The sequence below is a fragment of the Erythrolamprus reginae genome, chromosome 3, assembly GCF_031021105.1.
Source record: "Erythrolamprus reginae isolate rEryReg1 chromosome 3, rEryReg1.hap1, whole genome shotgun sequence".
In the NCBI taxonomy this organism is placed as follows: Eukaryota; Metazoa; Chordata; class Lepidosauria; order Squamata; family Dipsadidae; genus Erythrolamprus; species Erythrolamprus reginae.
In genome coordinates, this window is record NC_091952.1 from 193,784,181 (window position 1) to 193,809,123 (window position 24,943).

The window sequence follows — 24,943 nt, forward strand, 5'->3', positions numbered from 1 at the left end:
TCCAACATCAGTAAAATGAGGACCTAGATTGTTGGGGGCAATATAGATTAGATTTTAGATTAGATTTATTGGATTTATATGCCGCCCCTTTCTGTAGACTCGGGGTGGCTCATAACAATGGTAAACAATACATAGTAACAGATCTAATATGTTGACTCTGTAAACTGCTTAAAGGGGGCTATAAAACACTATGAAGCTATATATAAGTTTATGCTGTTCCTAATTAAGTACAGATTTTCTAAGTGCCATTCAAGATGTTTTGGTGTGACCCCATGGCCTGTTTATGCTATAATCTTTCAATTTTGATTTTCAGATGTTGATACTTGCAATCAGTGATGGGCTACCGAAATGTTTACTACCACACCGTGGGCGTGGCTTATGCATTTTGTTTCAACATCTTTCAGTGCAAGTTGGATGTTCTGGGGTGGAGCTCCATTTCCACTAACCCACTGCTCCGCCCCCCATGTCCTGAGAGTAGCCCACCACTGCTTGCAATCTTCTCCAATTCTTTGCCTTGTATTCTACTGACTCCTTGCCATATCAGTTTGTCACCATTTATTCTTTTTCAACCACAGTTATATCAGGAATTATTGTAGAAAGGGAACATAATTCCTATAGTCTTATTAAACTGATAGATATATCAGTAGAATATGTTGTCAAAGTATTAACAAGCTTCTCTTTATAATATTCTGTTCTATACATAGCAAGATAACAATTAAAATTCATTACACAAAATAACTGTTGTCAGAAATGGAAGATTAATATATCAGTTAATTTACAGCTGAAAAATAATATACCAATATATATATTTTTCTCAAACCGGGACTGACTTTTTAAGAGCATGACATCTGTCTAATTTGCTGGGGGGAAATAAAGTTATTTCATCTGTGAAGTAGGGGGAAATGATGATACAATGGTACCTCTATTTAAGAACGCCTCTACTTAAGAACTTTTCTAGATAAGAACTGGGTGCTCAAGATTTTTTTTGCCTCTACTTAAGAACCATTTTCTACTTAAGAACCTGAGACTGGAAAAATTTCCCAGGAAATTTGAGAGTGACACAAAGGCCCGGCCAGTTTCCTGCCATTCCCCCTTTAATCCCAGCCATCTGGGCTGCCAGAGGAGCCTTTTGGTGGTGCTTAAAGAGGCCTTGGCATTCCAGAGCGAACAAAGCATTTTCGTTTCTCTGGGCGCTTGGACAGCGAATAAACCTCTGCCAGCACCCAGAGAAAAGAAATGCCCTCTTCGCTCTGGGCAGCTGAGGAGTCACCACAGCAAAAGAAAAGCGCCGGCTACAAAGTGAGCAAGCGAGAGGAGAGGGGAGCCTTTCAGCATGGGAAGGAAGAGGCAGCAGGTAGCAGCAGCAGCAGCAGCCAGTGTATGGGAGGCAGCCTCGCGCTGGGTGTAATGGAGGCGCATGGTCCTCCTCACCGCCTCAGAGTCTCTCTCTTTTTTTCAAGCCTTAAAGTTTTGGATTTTTTTAATTCCCCTCACCTCACCTTCTTCCTTTGGCAGCGACTCTCCTTCTCCTCTTCTTCCTCCTCCTCCTCCCACCCAAATTCTGAGCTTTTATTTCTTTCCTAATGGGTTTGCACGCATTATTTGCTTTTACATTGATTCCTACGGGAAAAAATGCTTCTACTTAAGAACGTTTCTACTTAAGAACCTGGTCACAGAACGAATTAAGTTCTTAAGTAGAGGTACCACTGTATATTGAATGATACTTGTTAGTCAGGTCTGATAATGTTTCTTTTATTACTGAGTTCAGTGAAAATTGAACTATATGGTGTTTGAATAATAGGGAATATAGAAAGTGTCTAGTACAAATCATAATTATATTTTTTTTCTTAATGCAGAACATTTGCCCATGGAAAGATTTATTGCAATTAAATTCAAAATCTTCATATATTTTAATGAGGTTTTAAATAACCCACAGGAAGGAGTTTCATAATTAGTTGCAGTCTTATTTCTATTTGCAACTTTCCAAAACCAACTTTTTAGTTCTCCTTTTGATATTTTTATATCAAAATAAAATATTTTTCTTCAAGTTCTTAAATTTACATGAGACTTCGTTCACTGACGATAGAAGGAGAATAACTTGATGTAATGAAATCTGTCCTTCTAAAAAGTGGTTAACAAGCCATTTCCACAAATGATTAAGCAAGCAAGTGAGCAAACCTAGTATCCATCTGATGGAGCCAAACTGCAGCTTAGGGAAGATGATTTTCTCATACAGCCCAGAGTTCTCAAACTCACTGGAAGCCATTCTTTTTATAATCTTTTTGTAAAGTGTACCTGTGAGAAATCTGGTTTTACTTCTTAATCCAGAGAGTTCAAGGAGCCAAGACAGTAGTGGGTTGTAAATGATTTTGCTACTGGTTCAAATGCACAATAGCTTCTGCGCATGCACAGAAGAATCCCAGGCAGGTGGGTGGAGCCTCCCACCGCCAACACTACCAGTATGAACTGGGAGTAACCCACTGCTGAGCCAAGAACCAGTCTGAAATGGGAGGAACCCACCGCTGAGCCAAACCATTTTCTGATTCCTCTCTCTGCTGGAGCTGTCAACTCCATTCACTACAGAGCTATTTCAATCTTCTATTGTTTCCCCAGATGTCCTGCTAGGATAGTGCAATTTTAAGAAGCATAGATTACCCAGACAGCATGTTTGGAATTGGAATCCATACAACTTAAAGTTACCGAGGTTGGAAAACCTTTCGCTAAGAGAAAGCAAACAGAGCTACAAGTTCATACATTCTATTATAGGACAGATTAAAATTGACAAAAAAAGAAAAGAAGAAGAAAGGGAAAACACCCATTCTCCCGATTTTCCTGCCTCTATCCTGTTTGCGGGTTTACATGTTTCTGAAAAACAAATATGGAATGAAAGATATTTTTTAAAAAATAAGTTTTTCATCAATTTGACAGAGAAACAATATTTCTGCTCTAAACGTTACTTTTTTTCCTTTCCGCAGATGTATATTGATTGAAAAGAATTATCAGCATGTATTGTCCGAAATGGATTTATTTTGCTTTGACCTTCATTCATGCGGGGCCATGTCTTCCCTGCAAGCACAATTGTGATACTAAGGACATGGAACAAGGTTTGATGAGATTTCAGAGTGTGAAACATAGCAATGTTCGGAGCTTGCTGGTTGCACAAGAAGAAATGATGTCAACACTTCCTTTGAAATCAGGCCAGGTATAGTAACTCTTCTGAAAGAAGATTAGCAAGAGGCCAAGGTGTTGATTGGTATCTGGCTGCTTGACTAAGCTTTCCTTTAATCTGGTCTGGTGAGAAAGAATTTTTCTTGAAACATTCTTGTGTTATACTGTATATGTAGCAATATACAATAATCTTTAAAAGACATAGAAACAGAGAAATATTCACTGCTATTTTCCTAAAGGTTCTCATTTAAATGAATCTGGAGAAGTTCTGTATCTGCTTTTATTTAGGCATAGAGCTTCTCAGTATAGAACCTAGATTTGACCAGGATTCTGATAGAGTGGAACATCAGGAAGCAAAACCAATTAAATTACCTAATGTGATATTGATAGTATCACATTACCCCCGGAAGCCGAGTAACGACGCTGAGACATGTTGTGGATTAAAAATGGGTCATTTATCGAATTAGCATAAATTTAAATAAATTTGCATAAATTTGCATACGCCAATTTCGATATTTAAATTCAGACCGAACTAAGGACCTGCAGAGGCCAAAACTAACGGGGCGGAAATTCCTACCATAACATTCCTTGGCAACATTGGGCAAAAACTCCCTGCTGACCCAGGTGAAGGTACCACCTTCACCTGGGTCCAGGCCACGCCCCTTGGTCGTGTGGGAGGAGTCCACCCTCCAATCCCCGTGGGAATTGGATCCGGTGATTCCCATGGACATCCTCTCTCCAATCCCCGACGTTGTTTCAACCTCTAGTTCCTGGAGAGAGGCGGTCCATCACCCTTTAGGATGCCCGAAAGGAGCATGCGCAGTTGCTTCTAATTGCCCATTTCCGCCCCTAACCTGCCAAACCCCAATGACCAAAGGGAGGCCTATACCACTAAGTGCGCCGCACCCCCTAACCAATCCAGTCCATACCCTCAGTGTGGAATAGGCGAAAAAACGGCCGCCTCTAAAGGGGAGGCCGCAAAAAATTCCTATTCGGCCCCGAGGCGACCTCCTTAGGACACACTGTTGATAGCGGAGGGTGGGCGGGTGTTCGCATTAAGAGCCAAGCAAGGGGGAGGTCTAGTCCAGATCGCCCTTAAATAGGGCGATCCAAGACCTCCCACAAAACCCAACAGGCAGCGCGCCGCCCTGGCGCGCTGCCAAAAGCCGAATTTCTGGGTTCCGAGGAACCCGGAAGTCCGGACTTGGAAAAGCTGCCGGCAGCGTCTCCCGGCCCTGCAGGTAATTTCGGCTGGCGCTAAAACCGCCAGCCGTGCATTTGAGTGATACTGTCAGTGATATCACCTGACTAGCAAGTGAACAACTGCTGCATGACTGAATGTCCATAAGGCAATAATAGTTTTGCGTTTTATATTTTGATTTTTTTTTTAAAAAAATAAAACTATCTATCTGTAGCTGGTTACTGGCATTTTCACATTGCTGCCAGTCTCTTGTGGTTATTTGGGCTTCTCTTGAATTATAGAAGACCAGCAATTTTGTGAATGTGAGCTCCAGCACCATCTACTCCAACAAAATCTACTTCAAGGGTTAGTATTCCTGGTCAGTAAGACAAATTTGTGGAATTGACCGACCCTTTTCGTCTTCCCAAAAAATCATTATCAACATCTGGCCATTCATTTCGACCCTTGTTACCATTGCTCGGTTTTGGTTCTTCATTGGAACAGACCCATAACACAAGGAATGTGTTACTAGTATTTTAGCTGGATATTTTATTATATTAAGTGATGGTTAATTTACTCATCATTAATTTTTAATGAAACAGATTAAAACTAAACCCTTTTACCAGTAAGACAGCTCAAGGGTCCTACATGGTTCATTTCTTTAATGTGGCTTTGCCACAAGGAGCAATTATTTTTATCCATCTTAAAATATAGACACTGGTTGCACATTTGCTAATTTTTATTCCAATTTTTCCTCCTTTTCTCCTCTTTTGCTCCTACTCTCCTCTTTTGTGTCCTTCTCCTCTACTGCAAGACCAAACATGTAAACAAAAACACACTTAAAGCCACTTTTTGATCTGCAACCTTTTCTGTAAAGCAACTTTCAAGTTGAATGAATGGCAAAAAGTTTAACCACTAATTAACTGGTGCTAAAATTTAATTGGGCCCAAAGGGTGAAGTACTCAAAATCCATTAATTACTTTTCACAACTTTTCAAAGCAAACAGGGTGGAAGAATGATGACTTATTTCAGAAAGGGCAAATCAAAATGCATGTATCCATAAATGTTGTATCCTTTTAGAATGTACTCATACTATCCAACGCTTTGCCTTTAAAAAAAAAATCAACAAAAGAATAAGGAAACTCAAATATGGATTTTTAATCTGAATGCCCCCCCCCCCCAAAAAAAAGTGACGGTAGAACATTTTGACCCCCACAAAAGATAGTGTACATAGAAAATGGAGAATGGTTTTTTCAGTGAGTTTCTGCAATGCATTTATAACAATTCTTGATGGTTTCCCTTTGAATATGAATAATAGACTAATCCTAACATATCAAACCAAATGTTCTATTTATTCTGACAACCTGGCTGGGAGGGGAGGGGAGACTTAGTTCAGTATGCAATATGATTATTATTCACTATGGCACTTGTATGCCTACTAAGAAAAGACAGGTTCCACACTTGGAATGATTAGAAATGAACTCAAGAATAAATGTATCCTAAATATATAACTCTAATAAGACTGCATTTCAAATGCTTTATACATTTCTGGTCATACATTTCAGAATGCATATGATAGAACTGAAAGAGGTTTTTAAAAAGCAACACAATTATTAGGAAGTAGAACAATTCCTATATAGAAAAAATACAGCTTTGGGTGCTTCTTAACTTAGAGTCAGGTCAAATGAGGGAGACAAGGTGAAGATATATAAAATCAAGCATTGTGCAGAATATGCAAATTGAGAATTTTTCTACAGTGTCACAACTTTCACATTATATAAGAAAATACATTATTACACAAAACAAGGTTAAACTGTAGGGTATGTTGCCATCATAAGTGGTATTAGGGAACAATTTGGAATGTTTAAGAGAGCTAAATAAATTCATAGAGGGTAACTCAGTCTTCTTGATGGTATAATACCTCCTTGAATCACTGGTAATAAATGTTGAACACCCAAGGTAGATGAGAACTATTGCCTATGAATTTGCCAAAACAAAGATGAAGAAGAAGAATTTGCTACTGAATGAAACAGAATGCTGGACTAAATAGATCTTTGGCTTGGTCTATGAAAGTACAAAAAATTCTGTTATAAAAAATAAAAATGGACACTAGCAACATCCTACCAGAAGAACTGGTACAAGTTAGATAGTTAAAATAAAAGGCATAATGGTTAAGAAGAAAGAAATTGAAGTTTAAATATCGGCGGGAAAGCAAAAGGAGAGAAAGAGGGAAAGACCATTTTGAAAGGATGTATAGAAATTGTAAATGAATTGTTGATATTAGCTACATAAGTATGAATATGTATTAAGGAATATCAGGAGAAATGTAAACTGACTTCTCACATAACATCCACTGTTATATGTACTTGTAAATAAAAAAATTCTTTTAAAAAAGTTCAAAAATCCAGAAATAGGGTGAAGGTCAAAGCTGAACATTTGTGCAGAGCCATATGTATGCATATGTATGGAAAATAAAAATTAAATTATAAGTCATGGTGGGATATATTTAGTTCTTTCAGTCCAGAATTTCTGAGATTTGTTGGAAAAAGAACAGAAGCAATGTGAGAATGGAACATGTATCATTTTGCAATCTTCAGGCATTGGGACAGAAGTAAAACAGTTTCACATGGCTAGACAGTGTCATAGACATATAACTGGATATCATTTGCAGCGGAAGCGGAGTAACAGCGTGTGTGGCATGGTAGCCCCCACAATTTCCACATGCGTGTCTAAATCTGCATGAGGTAAGAAAACAAGTCGCCCTGGCTGCAAAATTGTGACACGGGGGAGTGGCCCTCACCCCTGCCCCAACCCCAGTGCAAGTCGTGGGAGTCGTAACTGGCTTGGCCTTCATAAAGTGGCCATTGTCAGTGTGCTCGCCATGCCGAGCCCGTGTGAGCTGAGTTGCATGGAACCATAAATCGGGGATCACCATGTCCCAGGGCAGGGTGCGTTCAAATGCCACACACATCCTGAAAGACTCATCGTACAGCAACCATGCAGTATCCTCGTACTCATAGTGAGCCTGAGCAATGAGATCGCTATAGTTAATCATGGAGGCAGCCCGCGTGGGCTCCCTCTTAATGACCACTGACATATAGGTCAGAAAGGCGTACAGCCATGAGTTGAAGCACCTATCTACCTTGAAATTTTTAGGCCGGTCAGTCTTCGCCTCTTCGTCCTTGTCCTTCTTGGGCACTTCACAATTAAGAAGGGAGAATAAATCCACATATTCTCCCCTCCAAATTCTCTCCCTAATGGAGGGATGCAGGTGAAAGCCCAAGGGGGTGGAAGGCAACCCCCAGGGAATGGCAATGGCCCGGATGAAAGCCAAAGGATCTGGCACCATAACTGCCACCACAGCCCCTGTGCCCACCCCAGCCTGAGGGGCAGTGGATGCCGTGGGGGCCTGGGAAGCTGCAGCAGAAGCAGCAGGTGTAGCCCAAACCTGATTACAGGTAAGTGCAGGGCAAATCCCGGTATAGGTAGTGGCTCCACTCCCTGAAGCCGGGGGCACAAATACCTGCCCGGGCAAGGGGAGTGGCAGTGTGTAGTGAGTCTGCAAAACTGTCTCACCTGACACCATGGCTCCAGGTGTCCCCGAAGAAGGTCCTGCTCCAGATGCCAATGCAAGAGACGAAGCCTGCCCGATCTGGGCCTCCGTGTCACTCGGGGGTCTGCCAAGAGCCTCCGGAGCCATGCCTCCTAGCTCATAAATGGACCGCCACCTGGCATCCAACTCGTCCAGGCGCTCGATAGCCCTAGACCAGGAATGAGCAGGTAAAGATGAGTCACCCACTGGTGTGTCCCGGGGCCTACCCCCTGCCCTCCTGGCCCTATTCTGGGCCTTCTCATTAGCTAGCCGAGCCCTTACTGAGGGCCATAAAACCCTGTGCGGCCTGGCCGCTGGCTCAGGAGTGGGAGGCAAGGCCCTTTGCTTTTTAGGGGCCATGCCTAACTAAATACCCTATTCCCTACTGTACTAAAGGCAAACTGCCTAAAGAAAACCCCCACTCTCCAGTGGGGGGAGTGCAGGAGCCAGCTACTGAGTCCGGTCCTAGTTACAGCAAGGGCTGATAAGCCCTAGTACCAGGCCTGAAGGCCTGTCCAAAATCCAACCCCCCTGGGCCTAGCAAGGCCAAAGAGGGCAGCTGGCCGCCCGAAACCCTCATAAGGGGTAATTCCCAACTCGGCCAAATCGCCTTAAAAGGCGGGAGCCGAGGCCAAAGGGCCTGCTCTTTTTGCCCCCAAAATGGCCGATGCCATGAGGCCACTTAAAATGGCCGCTCGATCTTCAGCGAACACCAGCCGGGTGTTCACCTGCTTATTGTCGGGGTGAAAGTAAGCCCCAAGCCAGCACAGCTCTTTATAAAGGGCTGGCTGGCCACGCCCCAACAACATCATCGGTCAGCGCCGATGACAGGTCTGGCCGGGATCTCGAGAAATATCGCGAGATCCCGGCCAACAAGATGGCAGCTGCGCCAGGGACCGCATTTCTCCGGCATTGTAGCAAATCCTGCCGGCGGTAAATCGCCGGCTTGGCATAATGATATATAGTATCACCCATTGGCTTTAGAGAAATATTGAAAATGAAGGGAGAGAGACAGTGATGCCCTCGATCCTCTTGTTTGTTGTTCTTTGACCTATCATCTCTTGGATTTAACATTTTAAAATATTTGTCAGCCCAAATGTCATATTCTACAATTGTTTGTTTTTAAGACTTTTCTTCCTGAATCAGAAACATACAAACAAACATGTTTGAGCAGACAAGCAATGCATCAGTTCACCTGCAACTGAAATGCCAGATTTTGAGTGTTAATATTTCTATTAATGTGAATCTCCACCCAAAAAGTGTTGCTAACCATGTCTGTCTTACTCTATTCCTTTGTTTCATTTTGAAAACAATGAGTTTTACATGAATGATATTTGCAAATCAGCTTATTACACTTTTTCCCCCCAGATGAATTCTGACTTAGATAAGCAAGATAATTCTCTGAAGGATAATGGTCCACAATTCTTGGATGGGCCTTATGAAGCTACAGTTCCTGAAATGTCTCCAGAAGGTATAGTATGTTGTACATAGCTCTTTTATTGATGCTGTGTGGATACTGATAAAATAACTATTGCAGTTGCTACAGGAATTTAGTTTTTTTCCCCATCCAAGTATCCAGACTTCACAAAGATTCTTCCTTTTAAACATCCTGTACATTCCATTATACCCTGAGGTTGGATTTTCTGGACACAACATTTTTTACCCTTCTACTTTCTGGAGATAAAAATAAGCATTGAAGAATCATCATGAAAAATAATCATTTAAACTAATCATTCAAGAATAATCTTTGCTGATTTGGTCCAATAAGGACCAGTGAGGGAGTAGCCTTCATAATAATAATAATAATAATAATAATAATAATAATAATAATAATAATAATAATAATAATAATAATAGCAACAACAACAACAACAACAATAATAATAATAATAATAATAATAGTCCCAAAACACCCCCCTCCCCAAATAAAACCCTTAACTTAAATTCCCAGGGCCTGAATCTATGTAGCCCTATATTTTCTGTACCCTGGACCTGAAAAAATTACTTTCCCTCTTTAGAGACTTGTAATCTGGTTTACTTAGCTGTACAAATATTGATAGTAATATAGAGTTAAAATACTATTTTCTTTCATCTAGTTTGAGCAGTCTTACTGAAAATGGTATAAGACACCTACCAGTAATTTGGATGAGAGTTGCAGTTGTTGTTTTTCTTGTTCTTGTTGCCTTTCCAATTTGCACTGGATTCAATTTACAGCTCCATCTTTCTGACTGTGTCTTCTCTCTGTTTAATTTTTGCTTCTTAGAATTGGCATGGTATTTGGGTACTGTGGATATATGTGGGAAGTTTTATGAAATCTTGATCCAATATAGATCACTCAGTTTCTGACAATTTTAAGATAATTGATTCTGTAAAGAAGAGGAAGGAGAATGAAAAGCAACATCTTATATCTAAAGTGCATTCAAATTCATTTCAGTTCTTTTTCAGATACTGTTACATCTATAGCACATATAACCTACTTAGTTCCAGGAGATGTTGATTTATTTATTGCTTAGATTTCTATGCCAAGAAACAATTACAATAGGTTTTTTTTTTTAAATTAATTGGGAAAAAATCAAAGTAATAACAGAAAGCAAGCCAAACCAGATAACTAACAAAAATACAATGGGATATGAACATTCAACTACTTTCTGAAAGCTCTGCATGGAAATTGCTAATCTAACCTTAGAGGTGAAGCTACTTCTTGCCAGAAAGACCATGATATAAAAGATTTAAAATATAGAATAGAATGCAACAAATTTATTAGACAAGTGTTATTAGACACATAAGGAATTTATCTCCAGTGTGGAAGCTATTAATGTACAATATGGATCAGAGTTATTGTAAATGACTCCATAGGTACTGTATGTACCATAACTTTATCCAGGAGAGGAACCAGAAGCATCTTTTCTCCAAAAGAAGGAAGATTTTCCTTGGAAGAAATAGTCTCAAAGGAAGTTTGTGAACAAGGCATTTTTAACTAAGTACCAATTGGCAACCACAAGTAGCAAAGGTGTTACTCTGCTATTGTTTTGGCACTGTAGTTTCTGAATGGTCTTCAAAAGTAGCCCTAAAAGATTGTGTTGTAATAGTCTAACCTAGAGGTGATAAAACCATAGATCACCATCACAAGGATCTCTTGTTACAAAAAGGGCTACAACTGGCATATCAGTCAAAGGTGGGAAAATTGTTCAAGAATCAATATCAACACACATTTGTTTCAAGATTCAGCACACTATCCGGCATCCAGAAACTATGACCATTTTTCAGTTGTTCATTTTATTATAATCAAATTTACATGGCACGCATCTCATGAAAGTGACTCTGGGAAGCACACAACAATCCAACAGAACAATAAACAAGTAAAACAATAATTACCTAAAACTATTATACAATAATCATTATTTTAAAAGCATTAAAAACTAAAAGCAGAACCAGAATATGATAAGAAAATAATAGATGGAGGGATGTTAACAATATTGGAGTCCACCTTATGAGTTCATCCATGCCTGGGAATTCCAGGGTTGGTGATGCAGGCAGATCTTGAGAGATGTCAATGAAAACATTCAGAGGGTTATGCAGCATTATGGAATGGTATCTAAGTCTAAGTATTTGTATTTGTATTTATTAGATTTGTATGCCGCCCCTCTCCGAAGACTCGCGGCGGCTAACAACAATATAAAAAGACAATGTAAACAAATCTAATATTAAAACAATCTAAAAAACCCCAATTTAAAGAACCACTCACACATACAAGCATACCATGTATAAATTCTATAAGCCTAGGGGGAATGGAAATTTCAATTCACCCATGCCTGACGACAGAGGTGGGTTTTAAGGAGCTAGTGAAAGGCAAGGAGGGTGGGGGCAACTCTGATATCTGGGGGGAACTGGTTCCAGAGGGTCAGGGCCGCCACAGAGAAGGCTGTTCTCCTGGGTCCCGCAAAATGACATTGCTTAGTTGACGGGACCTGGAGAAGGCCAACTCTGTGGGACCTAACCGGTCGCTGGGATTTGTGCGGCAGAAGGCAGTCCCGGAGATATTCTGGTCCAATGCCATGAAGGGCTTTATATGTCATAACCAACACTTTGAATTATGACCAGAAATTGATCGGCAACCAATGCAGACTGAGGGGTGTTGGTGTAACATGGGCATACCTTGGGAAGCCCATGATTGCTCTCGGAGCTGCATTCTGCACGATCTGAAGTTTCCGAACACTTTTCAAAGGTAGCCCCATGTAGAGAGCATTACAGTAGTCGAACCTCAAGGTGATGAGGGCATATTACTAATATGATATTGAAAGTAATATATTGCCAAATTATAAAAGGTTTTAAGGGGTTAAACATTTTAAATTAAGCCCAGAATATAAGCAACGTGGGCTCTGTAGCACGGGTTGTCTGTAACACATTATGGAAGTTGTTATTTTAAAGAATGCTTGGGGATTTTCTAATGGTTTAACAGCAATCACTTTCCCTATCAACATTTTTTTTTTACAAATAATACCTTAGGTTTTTTTTAACCAGAAAATAAAAATCCTTTGGGGCTCTACTGATGAATTTATAGGTAAAACATCCAGTAACAAATGGAAGAATGTGATACTCCAAGCCTCAGCAAATGCTGCAGGTCTTTCGCCTGACAGGGAGGTTGATTTGTATTTAAATTTAAAAACTGGGTGAGAAATGAGTTGGTTATGAGTTTTTCTCTATAGCAATCTGAGAAAAAAGAGAGAGAGAGAGAATGTTCTTTTTTTTTTCCAATTCTCATGGGTGTAATCTTCCCAAAGGCCCTTGGGATAATATCAGATTTAGATCCAGGAGACAAGACAATTCCCAAGTAGAGATGAAATTGTCTTCAGTAGATGGATTGTAGTATCTGTTCTTCAGTAGAAAATGCTCATTCCAGACCTCAAGGATATGAAAAGCTATCAGAATCCTGTTGAGGATCATAGATGCATTACTTGTTTGGAGTTTCTTTCTTTCTTTGCAATACCATAGGCATTAAATTAAGAATTGATACACTACAATTGCTTTTTTTTCCTGACCAGAATCTTCTATTATTATTTTTTCACTCTACTGCAACTGGAAAATTAAAAGAACAGAGAAGCTCACATGCATACACATAAGCATGTATACTTTCAAAAGCAGAAAGTATATAAAAAGAGTGACTATTAATGTATAAATAATCTAGAGGAGGAAGGGGGGGAAAACATGCCTTACAGGCTGCTTGACCTTTTTTCTTCATTTTACTCTTTTATAAAATGTATAAACATTTAGACATTCAGACTGGAGTGCAATGAAACATAATTTTAAACAAGCCAAAACTAAGGAACAATGGGAATAGTCAATCAATGTTAATAGCAATATTAAAATTACTGGTAACATCAGTTTAAGTTGTTTAACCTGAATTCCATTAAGTTTCTACCTCTGTGGAGAATAATAGTAAATCTGAATGTAATTCAAGTATCTTTGCTAATTTATTTATGGTAAAGGGTCTCCAATGACAGATATACAGTATTTATGTTCTATTGTTATTCAAGTATGTCATGTTCTATTGTTATTCTTAAATTAAAACCTGGTTCATAAGGAGTTATATTCTCACTAAGTTTTCATTAAATAATAATTTTCCCACCATGTAGATAAAACAATATGATTTAGGCAAATGTGAGTAGGACTAGACTAGAGCTATCCAACTTTGGCAACTTTAAAACTTGTGGATTTCGAGTTCCAGAATTCCTCAGCCAACAATGCAAACTTACAAATATAAAAACAATTATTATAAAGCAACATGTTTATCCTCATGCTCCCTTTTCAGGTTTATCCTTTATATTAATCTGATAAAAATAGTCACTGTAGCTGTAGGTTATGCTTCGTAATGGATTTATTTACCTACCCAGGTGCAGGGTTTGCCTCAGGCTACCAAATGTTATGACCCTGTTCAATGTGTTTTATATCTCCTCAAAGCTCCCAAGAGACTCATGCACCAAAGTATATTTCAGCTTCTCTCCATATCATATTGGAAGTTTCTTCTGGCTACTGGAATTGTCAGATAAGATATTACAAATACCATGAAGCGCCACATTAGTTTATTTGTAGAACCATGGGTGGCATATTGATTTGTGAAACAGCTTTAAAGCTTGTTATAGTCCAACTATCATTGCATCTCTAACTGTTCAGTTTTTATGATCATAATGGCCATCATTCTTCACAGAAATGTAAAAATACAGAACATAAAAATAGTTACAAAGAAACTCCATCTTATTGACATGGCCTACCAAAATCAGTTTCCTTATCATTCACAATGTAAGACTCAATGAAGGGCAGGTGTTATAACATTTGTACATTACTAAAAGGATAAAATTAAGACAGCACTTACTTTCAAATAAAGATTCTACTTACTCATCACTTATTAAATAGGGACCTCCACCTAGGATTTTAGCAAGTGACTGCCATTTTGCAGATCATACTTCGTGTTCTAAAGGAATTTTACATTTAAAACACAGACCATGATTTAGTCACATTATGTTTTCAAAAAAGGGATATTTGCCTTTTCTCACTTAGGCCTAAAAAGCCTTTAAAAGACTAATGTTGTAGAATAAATAGAAATGTAACACAGTATCATAACTGGGGCGAGCAAATCTCTATCCAAAAATTGATACTCATAATAGCTGGATCTTTCATCCAATGTTTTTTCAGGTACCTCAGTCATTCAGGTGACGGCAACATACCCAACAGGTGTTCGTCTAATTTACAGTATTCTTCCAGAACAGCCCTATTTTTCTGTGGAACCAACTTCAGGTATTGTTTCTTTTCTAAATTAAGTATCACCAATAAATCGCTTCAGTATATTCTACTCCATATTTTTTATTAGATTCATTTTGTGACTACTTCAAAAGCAAATAAATGAAATTTAATTCAGTAAGGTTATAATTAATTTATTATTTATTTATTTAACTTATACCATCTATCTCAATTAGAAAATTGGGGAGCCACATATAAAGTAATATTTACTGAATCAAGGGCTTGAGCTATGATGGTCTAGTTTCAATTTAACAATCGTTCTGGTGTAAACAAATGTATATTATCACAACATTTTGTCTTTCTTCCCTTATTTTATAAATTATAAGACTAAATATAAATTATATGATTTCTTTCTCCATGCAGAGATGTAAATTTATTATAAAACAAAATGCCCGATACTATAAGTTTGAAATTTGGTCTCTAACAGACAGTGAGGTTGATAAATATTATCCAGATTCTTTTAAAATGCAAGAGTATTTGGAATGCTATGTGGCCATGACATTTCAAAATAATAGTGTAGAATGCAAATCAGAGCTAGCAAAATATTGAGGTGCTGGGGAATTTACATTTGTGGAAGGAGTATAATGTTTGGAATTCTGCATCTTAGAAGCTAAATGAGGACAGAGCTGTAAAAAAATAAAGTGAATATGCCAGGTTTTTCCTCTTTATTTAATATTAGAATTCACATAAACTCTAATGAAGCTGAATGGAAGAAATTCAGGTCATACAAAGAGGGGAAAAATTCAGGTAGCACAGAGTTAACTTAAATGTCATATGGCAATTATTTGGATGAAGCTTTTGAGAATAACACTATTTAAAAAGATCATTGTCATATTGATTGATTGATCATTTTTAATGTATGTATAAGTAAGAGTTTCTATTTCAGAGAACTAAACTGGTTTCAGAATGAGTTGGAAGGGACCTTGGAGGTCTTTACTCCAACCCCCTGCCTTGGAAGGAAACTGTACATCACTTGAGATAAATGGTTATCCCATATCTTCTTAAAAACTTCCAGTGTTGGAGCTTTTACAACTTCTGGAGATAAGTTGTTCCACTGATTAATTGTTCTAAAAGTCAGGAAATTTCTTAGTTCTAGGTTGCTTCTCTCCTTGATTAGTTTTAACCCATTGTTTCTTGTCCTAACCCCAGGTTAGGAGTGGGTCCTAACTTGTCTCGCTACCCATTCACTTTCTCATGTGTCATGTGGGCATGCCTTGTGGCCACACACAGCACACACACACATGCACACTGCTGAAAAATCTGAAAAAAGTCCCGCCCCCAAAAGCCAAAAACAAGATGGCATGCACAGTGTCGAGAACTCACCTTCTGCATATACTCAGAAGAAGAAAAAATTAATTGAAAATAATAATTTTAAAAAGCCGAAAACAAGATAGCGACTGCATGCACAATGCTGGGAACTAGGCTTCTGCATATGCTCAGAATAACTTTAAGAAAATTGTTAGTTTGAGCCCTATTACTGTGGGCTCAAACTAACAAAATGAAGTTTAACATTGAGAAAAGTAAAATCCTATACCTAGCTAAGAAAAACCTAAAACACAGATACAAACTGGGCGAAGTCACACTCAATAGTAACGACTGTGAAAGAGATCTCGGAGTCTTGGTGGATAACCAGCTAAACATGAGCCAGCAATGTGCAGCAGTGGCTAAAAAAGCCAACATAATCTTAAACTGCATCAACAGAGGGATACACTCTAAGACTAGGGAGATACTAATATCAGTCTATAATGCCCGAGTTAAACCACATGTAGAGTACTGCAATCAATTTTGGCCACCATACTATATAAAGGACATTGAAATTCTAGAGAAAGTACAGAAAAGAGCAAACAGAATGATCAAGGGGATAGAAACCAAAACATACAGGGAAAAGTTGCAAGGAACTGGGCATGGATAGTCTAGCGAAGAGGAGGTTCAGAAGAGACATGATAGCAGTCTTCAAATACTTGAAGAGCTGCCACAGAGAGGAGGGGATCACACTATTTTCAAGGGCTCAAGAGAGTCATACTAGGAGCAATGGATGGAAACTGACCAAGGAGAGATTCAACCTGGAAATAAGGAAGAACTTTGTGACAGTGAGAGCAGTCAACCAGTGGAACAGCTTGCCAATAGAGGTTGTGAACATCTCCACACTTGACACTTTTAAAAAGAGATTGGACTGCCATCTGTCAAGGGTGGTGTAGGGTCTCCTGCTTGAGCCTGGGGTTGGACTAGATGACCTGCAAGGTTGCTTCCAACTCTAATAATAAATATAAATAAATAAAAATCTTTCTATTCTTCCTTTTTAATTCTAACTTTAATCGTTAGTCCATTCAAATAATGTCAGAGAATTTTTTTTAAATTCCTTCTCACAAAATTCATCCAAGTTTTGTCAAATTTCTTTTGTAAATTCAATGTAAAAGTTATGCTCTTAGTTTATTGTTTGTCAGAAAATGGCTGTTCTCTGCTCCTTCTATATTTTATAGGTGTGGTTAGAACAGCTTATCCAGGGGACAGAGAAACCCAAGATAAGTATTTTGTTGTTATCAAAGCTACGGTTGAACAAATTGGTGGACCTTCAGGTACAACAACAGTGACTATTAATCTTTCTGATGTTAATGACAATCCTCCTCGTTTTCAGCATAGTAAGTTGAATGTATTTCATCATTTTTTACCATTTGAATACTCATGCATAAATATTGTATTCTTAGTACTGATAAATAAATTTATTTATTATTTATTATTTTATTTTATTTTATTTTATTTTATTTTATTTTATTTTATTTTACTTTACTTTACTTTACTTTACTTTATTTTATTTTATTTATTGTATTTTATTTTATTGTATGGTATTGTATGGTATTGTATTGTATTGTATTGTATTGTATTGTATTGTTTTGTTTCGTTTCGTTTCGTTTCGTTTTGTTGTTTTATTATTATTTTATTGGATTCGGGGCGGCTTACAATACATAAGTACTATGTAACAATAATTTCTGGAATAACTTTTATATTAGAATAACTTTTATATTGTCTTCAAGCAAGAAGTGATGGGTAGTTAGACCAAATAATAGAAAATGAAGAAGTTAAAATACTCTGGGACTTTAAAATTCAAACAGACAAGCCCCTGCCACATAACCCTAAACTTAACAATTATCAATAAGAAAGATTGGTTATTCGACATGGCAGTATCTTGAGACAGCCAAATAGCGAGAAAGACTTCAAGAAAATAGCAGTATACAAAGGCCTGAAAATACAGGTAGATATCAGCATTTGTAGCAAAAGAAAGCAAAGATAGTAGTAATAGTGATAGTGCCTTGGGTGTAATCCGAAAACATCTGTAGCACCATCTGAACACCATTCCCATTGACAATATCACCATCAGTGAATTGCAAAACGCAGCTTTCTTGGAACAGCTTACATCCTATAACAATACAGTGGAACCCCGACATAAGAGCTGCTCTACTTAAGAGCAACTCGAGATAAGAGCTGGGAGGGGAGAGATATTTTTGTTCTACTTACAAGCCCAAATTCGAGATACAAGCGCCAAGGAGCTGTCTCCTGAAGCCAAACGCTAACTTCCGCGTTCGGCTTCAGGAGACAGCTGCGAAGCGGCGCGCGTGTTTTAAAAGGTTGCAGCCGGCCTGGGGGGCTCGGGGGGGTGCTTGCACTTTCTTTCTTGCTCTTTTTCTTTCTCTCTTTTACCTTCCCTTCCTCTATTTCTTCTTTTCTTTCTCCTTCCCACCTTCTTCCCTCCCTCCCTCCCTTCACTCATTCCTCTCTTACTCTCCCCTTTCATAAGTTTCCTTGCTTCCTTCCTCTGTTACTGTCCCTTCCCTCTTTCCTTCCTTCCTTCCCACCCTCCGTCCATTCATTCACCCATTCCTCTCTTGATCGCTTAAAGCCGGTCCCTGGTGCAAAAAGGGTTGGGGACCTCTGTCCTACAGGATTGGGTGGCAGAGAAGTTGAACATATGTAAATTTAAAAGTTTAAGAAAGTTTACAAGTTAAGTGAAAGAAACTTCATTATTCATTTATATGTACATGTACATTTCTTCATTAAAAACATGTCTTTCTGCATAATTTAGACTAACTTTGTGAGTTTTTTGAGGGCTGGAACCAATTAAAATTATTTACATTAATTCCTATGGGGAAAAGTCGTTCGAGATAAGAGCTGCTCGACTTAAGAGCCCAGGTCCGGAACGAATTAAACTCGTATCTCGAGGTACCACTTAAGACCATCAAACAACAGCATCTGCCTATTCCAGGTCCTTGGGAAGAATTTGATAGGGTAGATAAAACTGCCAAATCTAGTCTAAACATTTGGCCGACTCTGCAACCAACCATAATAATAATAAGTGGATAAGGAAATTGGGAAGTTACTTTTTTATTTATGCACTGGAATATGTTTAAGAATGAAACATTTAAATTATAATCATATTTCAAATGAATCAATATAATCAATACAAGCTATAAATGCTAAACATTTCCATTAAAACCAATAGTAAATCAGTGAAGAATGCAGTTTAAGGGGAAACAAGTGGATTTAGAGATTTATTCTGATGAGAAAAATGACCTGAAGATGCTTCTAAGCTCAATATATATTGGCTATATATTGGATAATACATAAATGTCCATCCATGCATTTTATAAGCTTGTTATTGCCAATCTGTCTCTCTTACAATAACTGAGAAGAACCTCTACTGGCAACTAAGCCTACTACAAATGAAAGTACCTCACCCAACATTTCAAGTTGAAATTAGCACTGGGATTGAGAAAGCAACCCTTATGATGTTCTACCTGAAATTTCTTAATCATTTTTTAGAAGAAGTTTAGATAAAGTAGGTCATGGTAGTACAACCTACCAGAATATAAATAAAACGGAGAGACAGTCTATCTTTCCCAGGTAGCATGTATCTTGTTAAAAACAAAAATGTATCTTGTTAAAAACGAAAGTATATCACCTGAGTTTTCCCCACTTCATACAAAACATATTGGTTCAATAGATGGGAGCCAAGACTGATTGACTGGCTATTTATTTAAAAATATGCATCTTAAGCACATCTGGAAGGCTCACAACAATAACCAATTACCAATTGCTGGCAATAAAACCAATAAATAAAACCATCATAAAACTGTAAAGACAGTAAAACAATAAAACAGAATAGATTGTAGTAAGAGGACCCAGGTTGTTGGGGGCAATATGCTGACTCTGTAAACCACTACAAGCACTGTGAAGTGGTATATAAGTCTAAGTGCTATTGCTATTTGTTTACCATCATCTATCTCTAAAAACATTAAAAACTCAATTGGAGTTGAGCATGTAGTAAATTTAAATAAACCATAATAATCTCCCTCTAACTTTAATTTACAAAATGCCATTTATTTTATGCTAATGTTACACCAAATTGTCATGTATAAAAAAATCTTGGAAGCTCACAATTCTTCCAGAAAGAATTATTTTCCTCTCTGCTTCATCTTTAAATCTATTTCTTTTTTCTGTCTTCCTTTATTGAATGAGTACCATACAACTACTCAGGTTTGGCTACATGATATACACAATATATGTTGAAATTATAGCTATCTAAGGACAAAAATCCTAGGAAGATAAAGTAGTGAAGTAATAAACCAATATGGAATAACAGGGAAAGCAGAGCAGTTTGTAGCAATCCAATGGATTTTTAATTTAAGAAAATGAAAACACTCCTTGACTTAAAACAGAGATAGGATGTCAAATTTGTAGTGTTAGTTTCCAAGCTAACTCAGAAGAGTTCCCATAAACTTCCCCAGACATGACTCAGTATTAAGAGCAGTCATGTTACATAAATTTCTTTAAATGGTGGCACCCAGTTATCTGCAAAATTCCATTTTGAAATTAAGTTAAAAAGAAATAGGCAACAAAATCAAATGATGAACTAATGAAAGGGTAGAGAAAGAGCCTCTGTTCTTAATTTGTTATGAGTACATTTATAAGGTAATTTGAATAAAACAGTTGAGAAGAATCTTGATTTGCATATGTAAGAGCAGAAGACTTTTATGTAATGAAATCTGACTGTAGTTGCTTTAATGTATTTCTTTGTTTTTATTTTAATACGTATATTGGATTTTGTGGTTGTTATTTTTGTATTTATTATTGGATGCTCTGAACAAAGGAGACACATCAGAAGACCAGGACTTTCATTTCCCAATTAGGAAAAGAAAATAGAGAAAAAAGAATCAGATAAAAGAAAGGGGAGAAAAGGCTTTTGAGGGCATCTCATGTTCTGGTAGCAGAAGCATTACCAATATGATTGATACATGAAAAAAGCTTCCAGAGAAGGGGGAAGAAGAGCAATTTCTTGATATAAGACAATTTTAAAAAGTTGACAAAACTATGGATATAACAGAAAAATAGTTGGTTGAATTATCTTCATTTTATCTGCTTTGGAAAATGGATTTTTTAATTGATTGGTATTCAAATTTAAGAACCTTGATATATTTTGATGTTCTACTGTTCACTGGTGTTATTCTAATTATAAACAAGGATATAAATGTGTCAGGTTAAAAGGGAAAACTTCAGACACAAGAGACTTAACAGTTCTATATTGCAATGCTTTTTTAAAAATTCTATACAGCTACTTCTTTTGAAATTCAAGAATGGTTAAATTAAACAGTAAAAAGCTATTAAAGACAATAATGGCTAATAGCCCAAACAAAGAAATATTTGTTACAACACTTCTTTACATAACAATGTGATTCTCAGAAAGACTCACGATTTACATTTTGTTGCTGTCAAATGAACAATGAACATTTAATCAGGCTTGTACTGATAATTGCCTTTTCTTTAAGAGCGCTATGAAATGAATGTATCCGAGGCAGCTCCCGTGGGCACCATTCTTGGCAAAATAATGGCAAATGACAGTGACATAGGAGACAATGCAGCTATGGATTATATAATAGAAGAAGATAACTCTCATATCATTTGCATCATTATTAATAATGACACCCAAGAAGGAATTGTCATATTGAACAAGGTGAGGTGTGATCTGTTATATTACAAATAGGGACAACAGGGGGAAAAATCAAACAGCTTTATTCATTATAAGTTCAGATGGAAAGAAGTTGTAATACATCTAAAATCTGTTCTGTCCTCTTTTCCAAAATTTCATCCTACATTAGCACAATCAATATAATGTATTCATAAAATGGGAAGTTTATTTGTTGCATGCCTCGAAACAGTGTTAATCTCTTTTGACTGAGAAAGTTAAATATTCTGTGCTAAACTCTGATGGCTTCAGATTGTCTCAAGAAATGTGTTCTCTTGGCTTAACTTGAAATAACTCTTTCAAACAGTCTTGATTAAGTCTAATTTTGAACTGCAGCACTACTTACTTTCCATGTTGCTTTTAAAATTCCAGTCTGGTTTGTAGTGGTTTGGCAATGAAATTGGATTAGTGCTCAGACTATGGCTTGTTCAAGTTATGATTGGTCTGTCCCTACATTTCAGCCTTCTAATCTGTATAAAAAAGGCAAGCCTTAACAGATGGCCTTTATTGTAAGGTGACCAGATGTCCTGCTTTCGGCGGGACAGTCCTGCTTTTGGGCAATTTGTCCCACCGTGTTTTCAAAAAGTCTCAATTATTAAAAAACGGGACTCTGGTCACCTTAAGCAAAGGGGAAGGGTTGGGCCAATCCGCAATGCTCTTGGGCTTGGAGACGTTGGCCGGGAGGAGCACCACCTCCGACATCCGATATCCAAAGGTTTGGCTGTGAGGAGGAAGCTCTGAGCTCTGAGGGTGCTTCCCGAGCAAGGGGGGCTGGACCGTAAAAAAAGACTGATGCCGAGCAGCTCTTCCCAGCACTGCAGATGGAATGGCATGGGCTGATGGCTCTGGCTCCTCCTCCTCCTCCTCACTCGGTTCCTTCCTCCTCCACCAGCACAGATCTCGTGAAAGCAGCTGAAGCTCTACTAAACGAGTGCCAATCTCTCTCTCTCGTAAGTTCAGTGAACAACCAATATGACCTCTGAGTTTGTTTGTTTTTTCCCCCCTCACTCCCAGTCATAGTTCCCTCTAAGCTGAGCAGTGAGCAATCGCTCACTTAAAAATCATCATCAACTCAGAGTTTTCCAAACCTGCCCAGAAGCCGAGAGGGAAAGAGTGAGAGGGAAGGAGAGAGAGAGGAAGAGAGGAAGAGAGAGAAACAGATAGAAAAAAGAGAGGAAGGAAAAGAGAAAGAAAAAGAATGAGAGTAAGGAAGAGAGAAAGAAAATCAAAATCTAGTTTGAAATTAGCTCAACTATTTAAGTGGCATTTTGATATTGATAGAGTTGCCCTACTATGAGGTCACTGTTATAGACACACAGTACAGTATTTTATTTTGAAATTCTCTGAGGCAAAAGAGGGTGGGTTATTTATTTATTTATTTGTTTGTTTGTTTGTTTGTTTGTTTGTTTAGTTGTTTAGTTGTTTAGTTGTTTAGTTGTTTAGTTGTTTAGTTGTTTAGTTGTTTAGTTGTTTAGTTGTTTAGTTGTTTAGTTGTTTAGTTGTTTAGTTGTTTAGTTGTTTAGTTGTTTAGTTGTTTAGTTGTTTAGTTGTTATTTAGTTATTTATTATTTCTGTGCCGCCCAGTCCTGAAGGGACTGCCGCTCAGACACTATACTTTTCCGCCCACCCACCCCCCAAAAATTAGAGGGAACACTGCTACCAGTGATTGTTTCACCTAAGCATCAATGCTTTTTGCAAGCTGGTTTCAGGTGAAGGGATCTGCTCCTCTTCTGGAAGGTTGATGGGTTGCTTTACAACAGGGCCCCGATTGAAGCCTACATGAGTTTGGGCTCACACTGCTGTCCATCCGTCTGTGTTCTCCAACCCCCAACCCCCACCCCCAAAATGGTGTCCCGCTTTAACAAGGTAGTAATCTGGTCACTTTACTCTATTGAGTGGGTCTCCCAGGGTCTACCTTTTTTTTCTTTTAGGAACTGTTTTCTTCTCAATAGTCCCCATTCTTTTCCTTTGCTTTCCAAAACATTTCCACAGAGGCATGCTTTGACACTCTTTTCATATATTCTATAGTGTTCCCACTCAATACTTATTTTAGTGTATCAGTTCAAAAGACAGATTATTCCTTCATTCCACTGTAGGCCGATAGAAACTTTGGGGAAACAGAGAACTGATGGTCTAGATTCTTAGAAGTAAAGGAATAGCATTCACTGCAATTGTTTAACTTCCTTCTGATATGTTTGTGTTGCTACTGAAGTACTTTAAAAGGTTGTGGTACACTGGACACAGAAAGGGCAGAAATCAAAAGGATGCCAGATTAGAAGTTCAAGGATGGGCCAAGGTATGCTAGAAAAGAAGAGTAAGAAACAATGACCAAGAGTACTAAGAGTAATTTTTACAGACCACCATTAGATCAACTGGAAGAAAGATAAATGAAATCAATACAAGACATAATGTCCCAATTCAACAGCCCAGGATGAAATGGCTGTAAAGGGAAGCAACCACTATGCTTCTGTTTTTATGGATTAATCATAACTATTTCTTGCAAAGGCTATATGTTCTGCTGTCTCCCCCCAGAAGGGATCTAAGACAAGTCTCTGTGATCATCTCACCATAGCCATCCTGCTGTAGGACAACTCCTCACTGAACAATCCTCATAGCACAACTCAATCCAGTAAATGTTACTTGCTTCTACATTATTTCCATTTTTTGTCAGTCGAAATAATGTTGAAGAAACAGTGGCAGACAACATTTATTTATTGTTAAGTTATCCTTAACAGGGCGGATTTAACAGATTAACAGAGTTGGAAGGGGCTTTACAGGTCATCTAGTCCAACCCCCAAGCAGAAGCCCCTATATCTGCCCATACCTAGGATCAAACTCACAACCTCCTGATTGTGAGGCAAGACCCCCACCTCTAGGCCACAACATGGAATTGTCTCACAGCAAGTTATCCACAGTAAATTGACTGTGTTGAGATGGCCACACTAAGAGTTGGTGGCCACAATGAGTTGGTTGTGGCAAAATGGTGTCTGAAAGTTGGCCATGGCAAGATGGCGGTAGCTATTCCATTCCATTCCAGAACTCATCCATCTCTCCACAATTCTGCTTCTTCCTTTTCTCCCCATGCTTTCTGGCTGGGAAACATTGGAGGAATTTATTCATGATCATTCTTTTTCCCTTGTATGGGAAACCCAGAGAAAGTGTCAGATCCCTGGACAGGATGAAACACCATACA

At 38.1% G+C, this 24,943-nt stretch overlaps 1 protein-coding gene across 1 annotated transcript in view; it reads left to right on the forward strand.

Moving 5' to 3' along the window:
• Nucleotides 1-3,004: 3,004 nt before the first annotated feature.
• LOC139165900 (cadherin-19-like) overlaps nt 3,005-24,943 on the forward strand; it is a 44,310-nt gene continuing 22,371 nt past the window's right edge. Inside the window, exons 1-5 of the mRNA XM_070749140.1 lie at nt 3,005-3,202; nt 9,309-9,411; nt 14,631-14,732; nt 17,216-17,374; nt 21,554-21,738. Coding sequence (XP_070605241.1) covers nt 3,005-3,202; nt 9,309-9,411; nt 14,631-14,732; nt 17,216-17,374; nt 21,554-21,738 — 747 coding nt within the window. The remainder of the gene's footprint in view (nt 3,203-9,308; nt 9,412-14,630; nt 14,733-17,215; nt 17,375-21,553; nt 21,739-24,943) is intronic.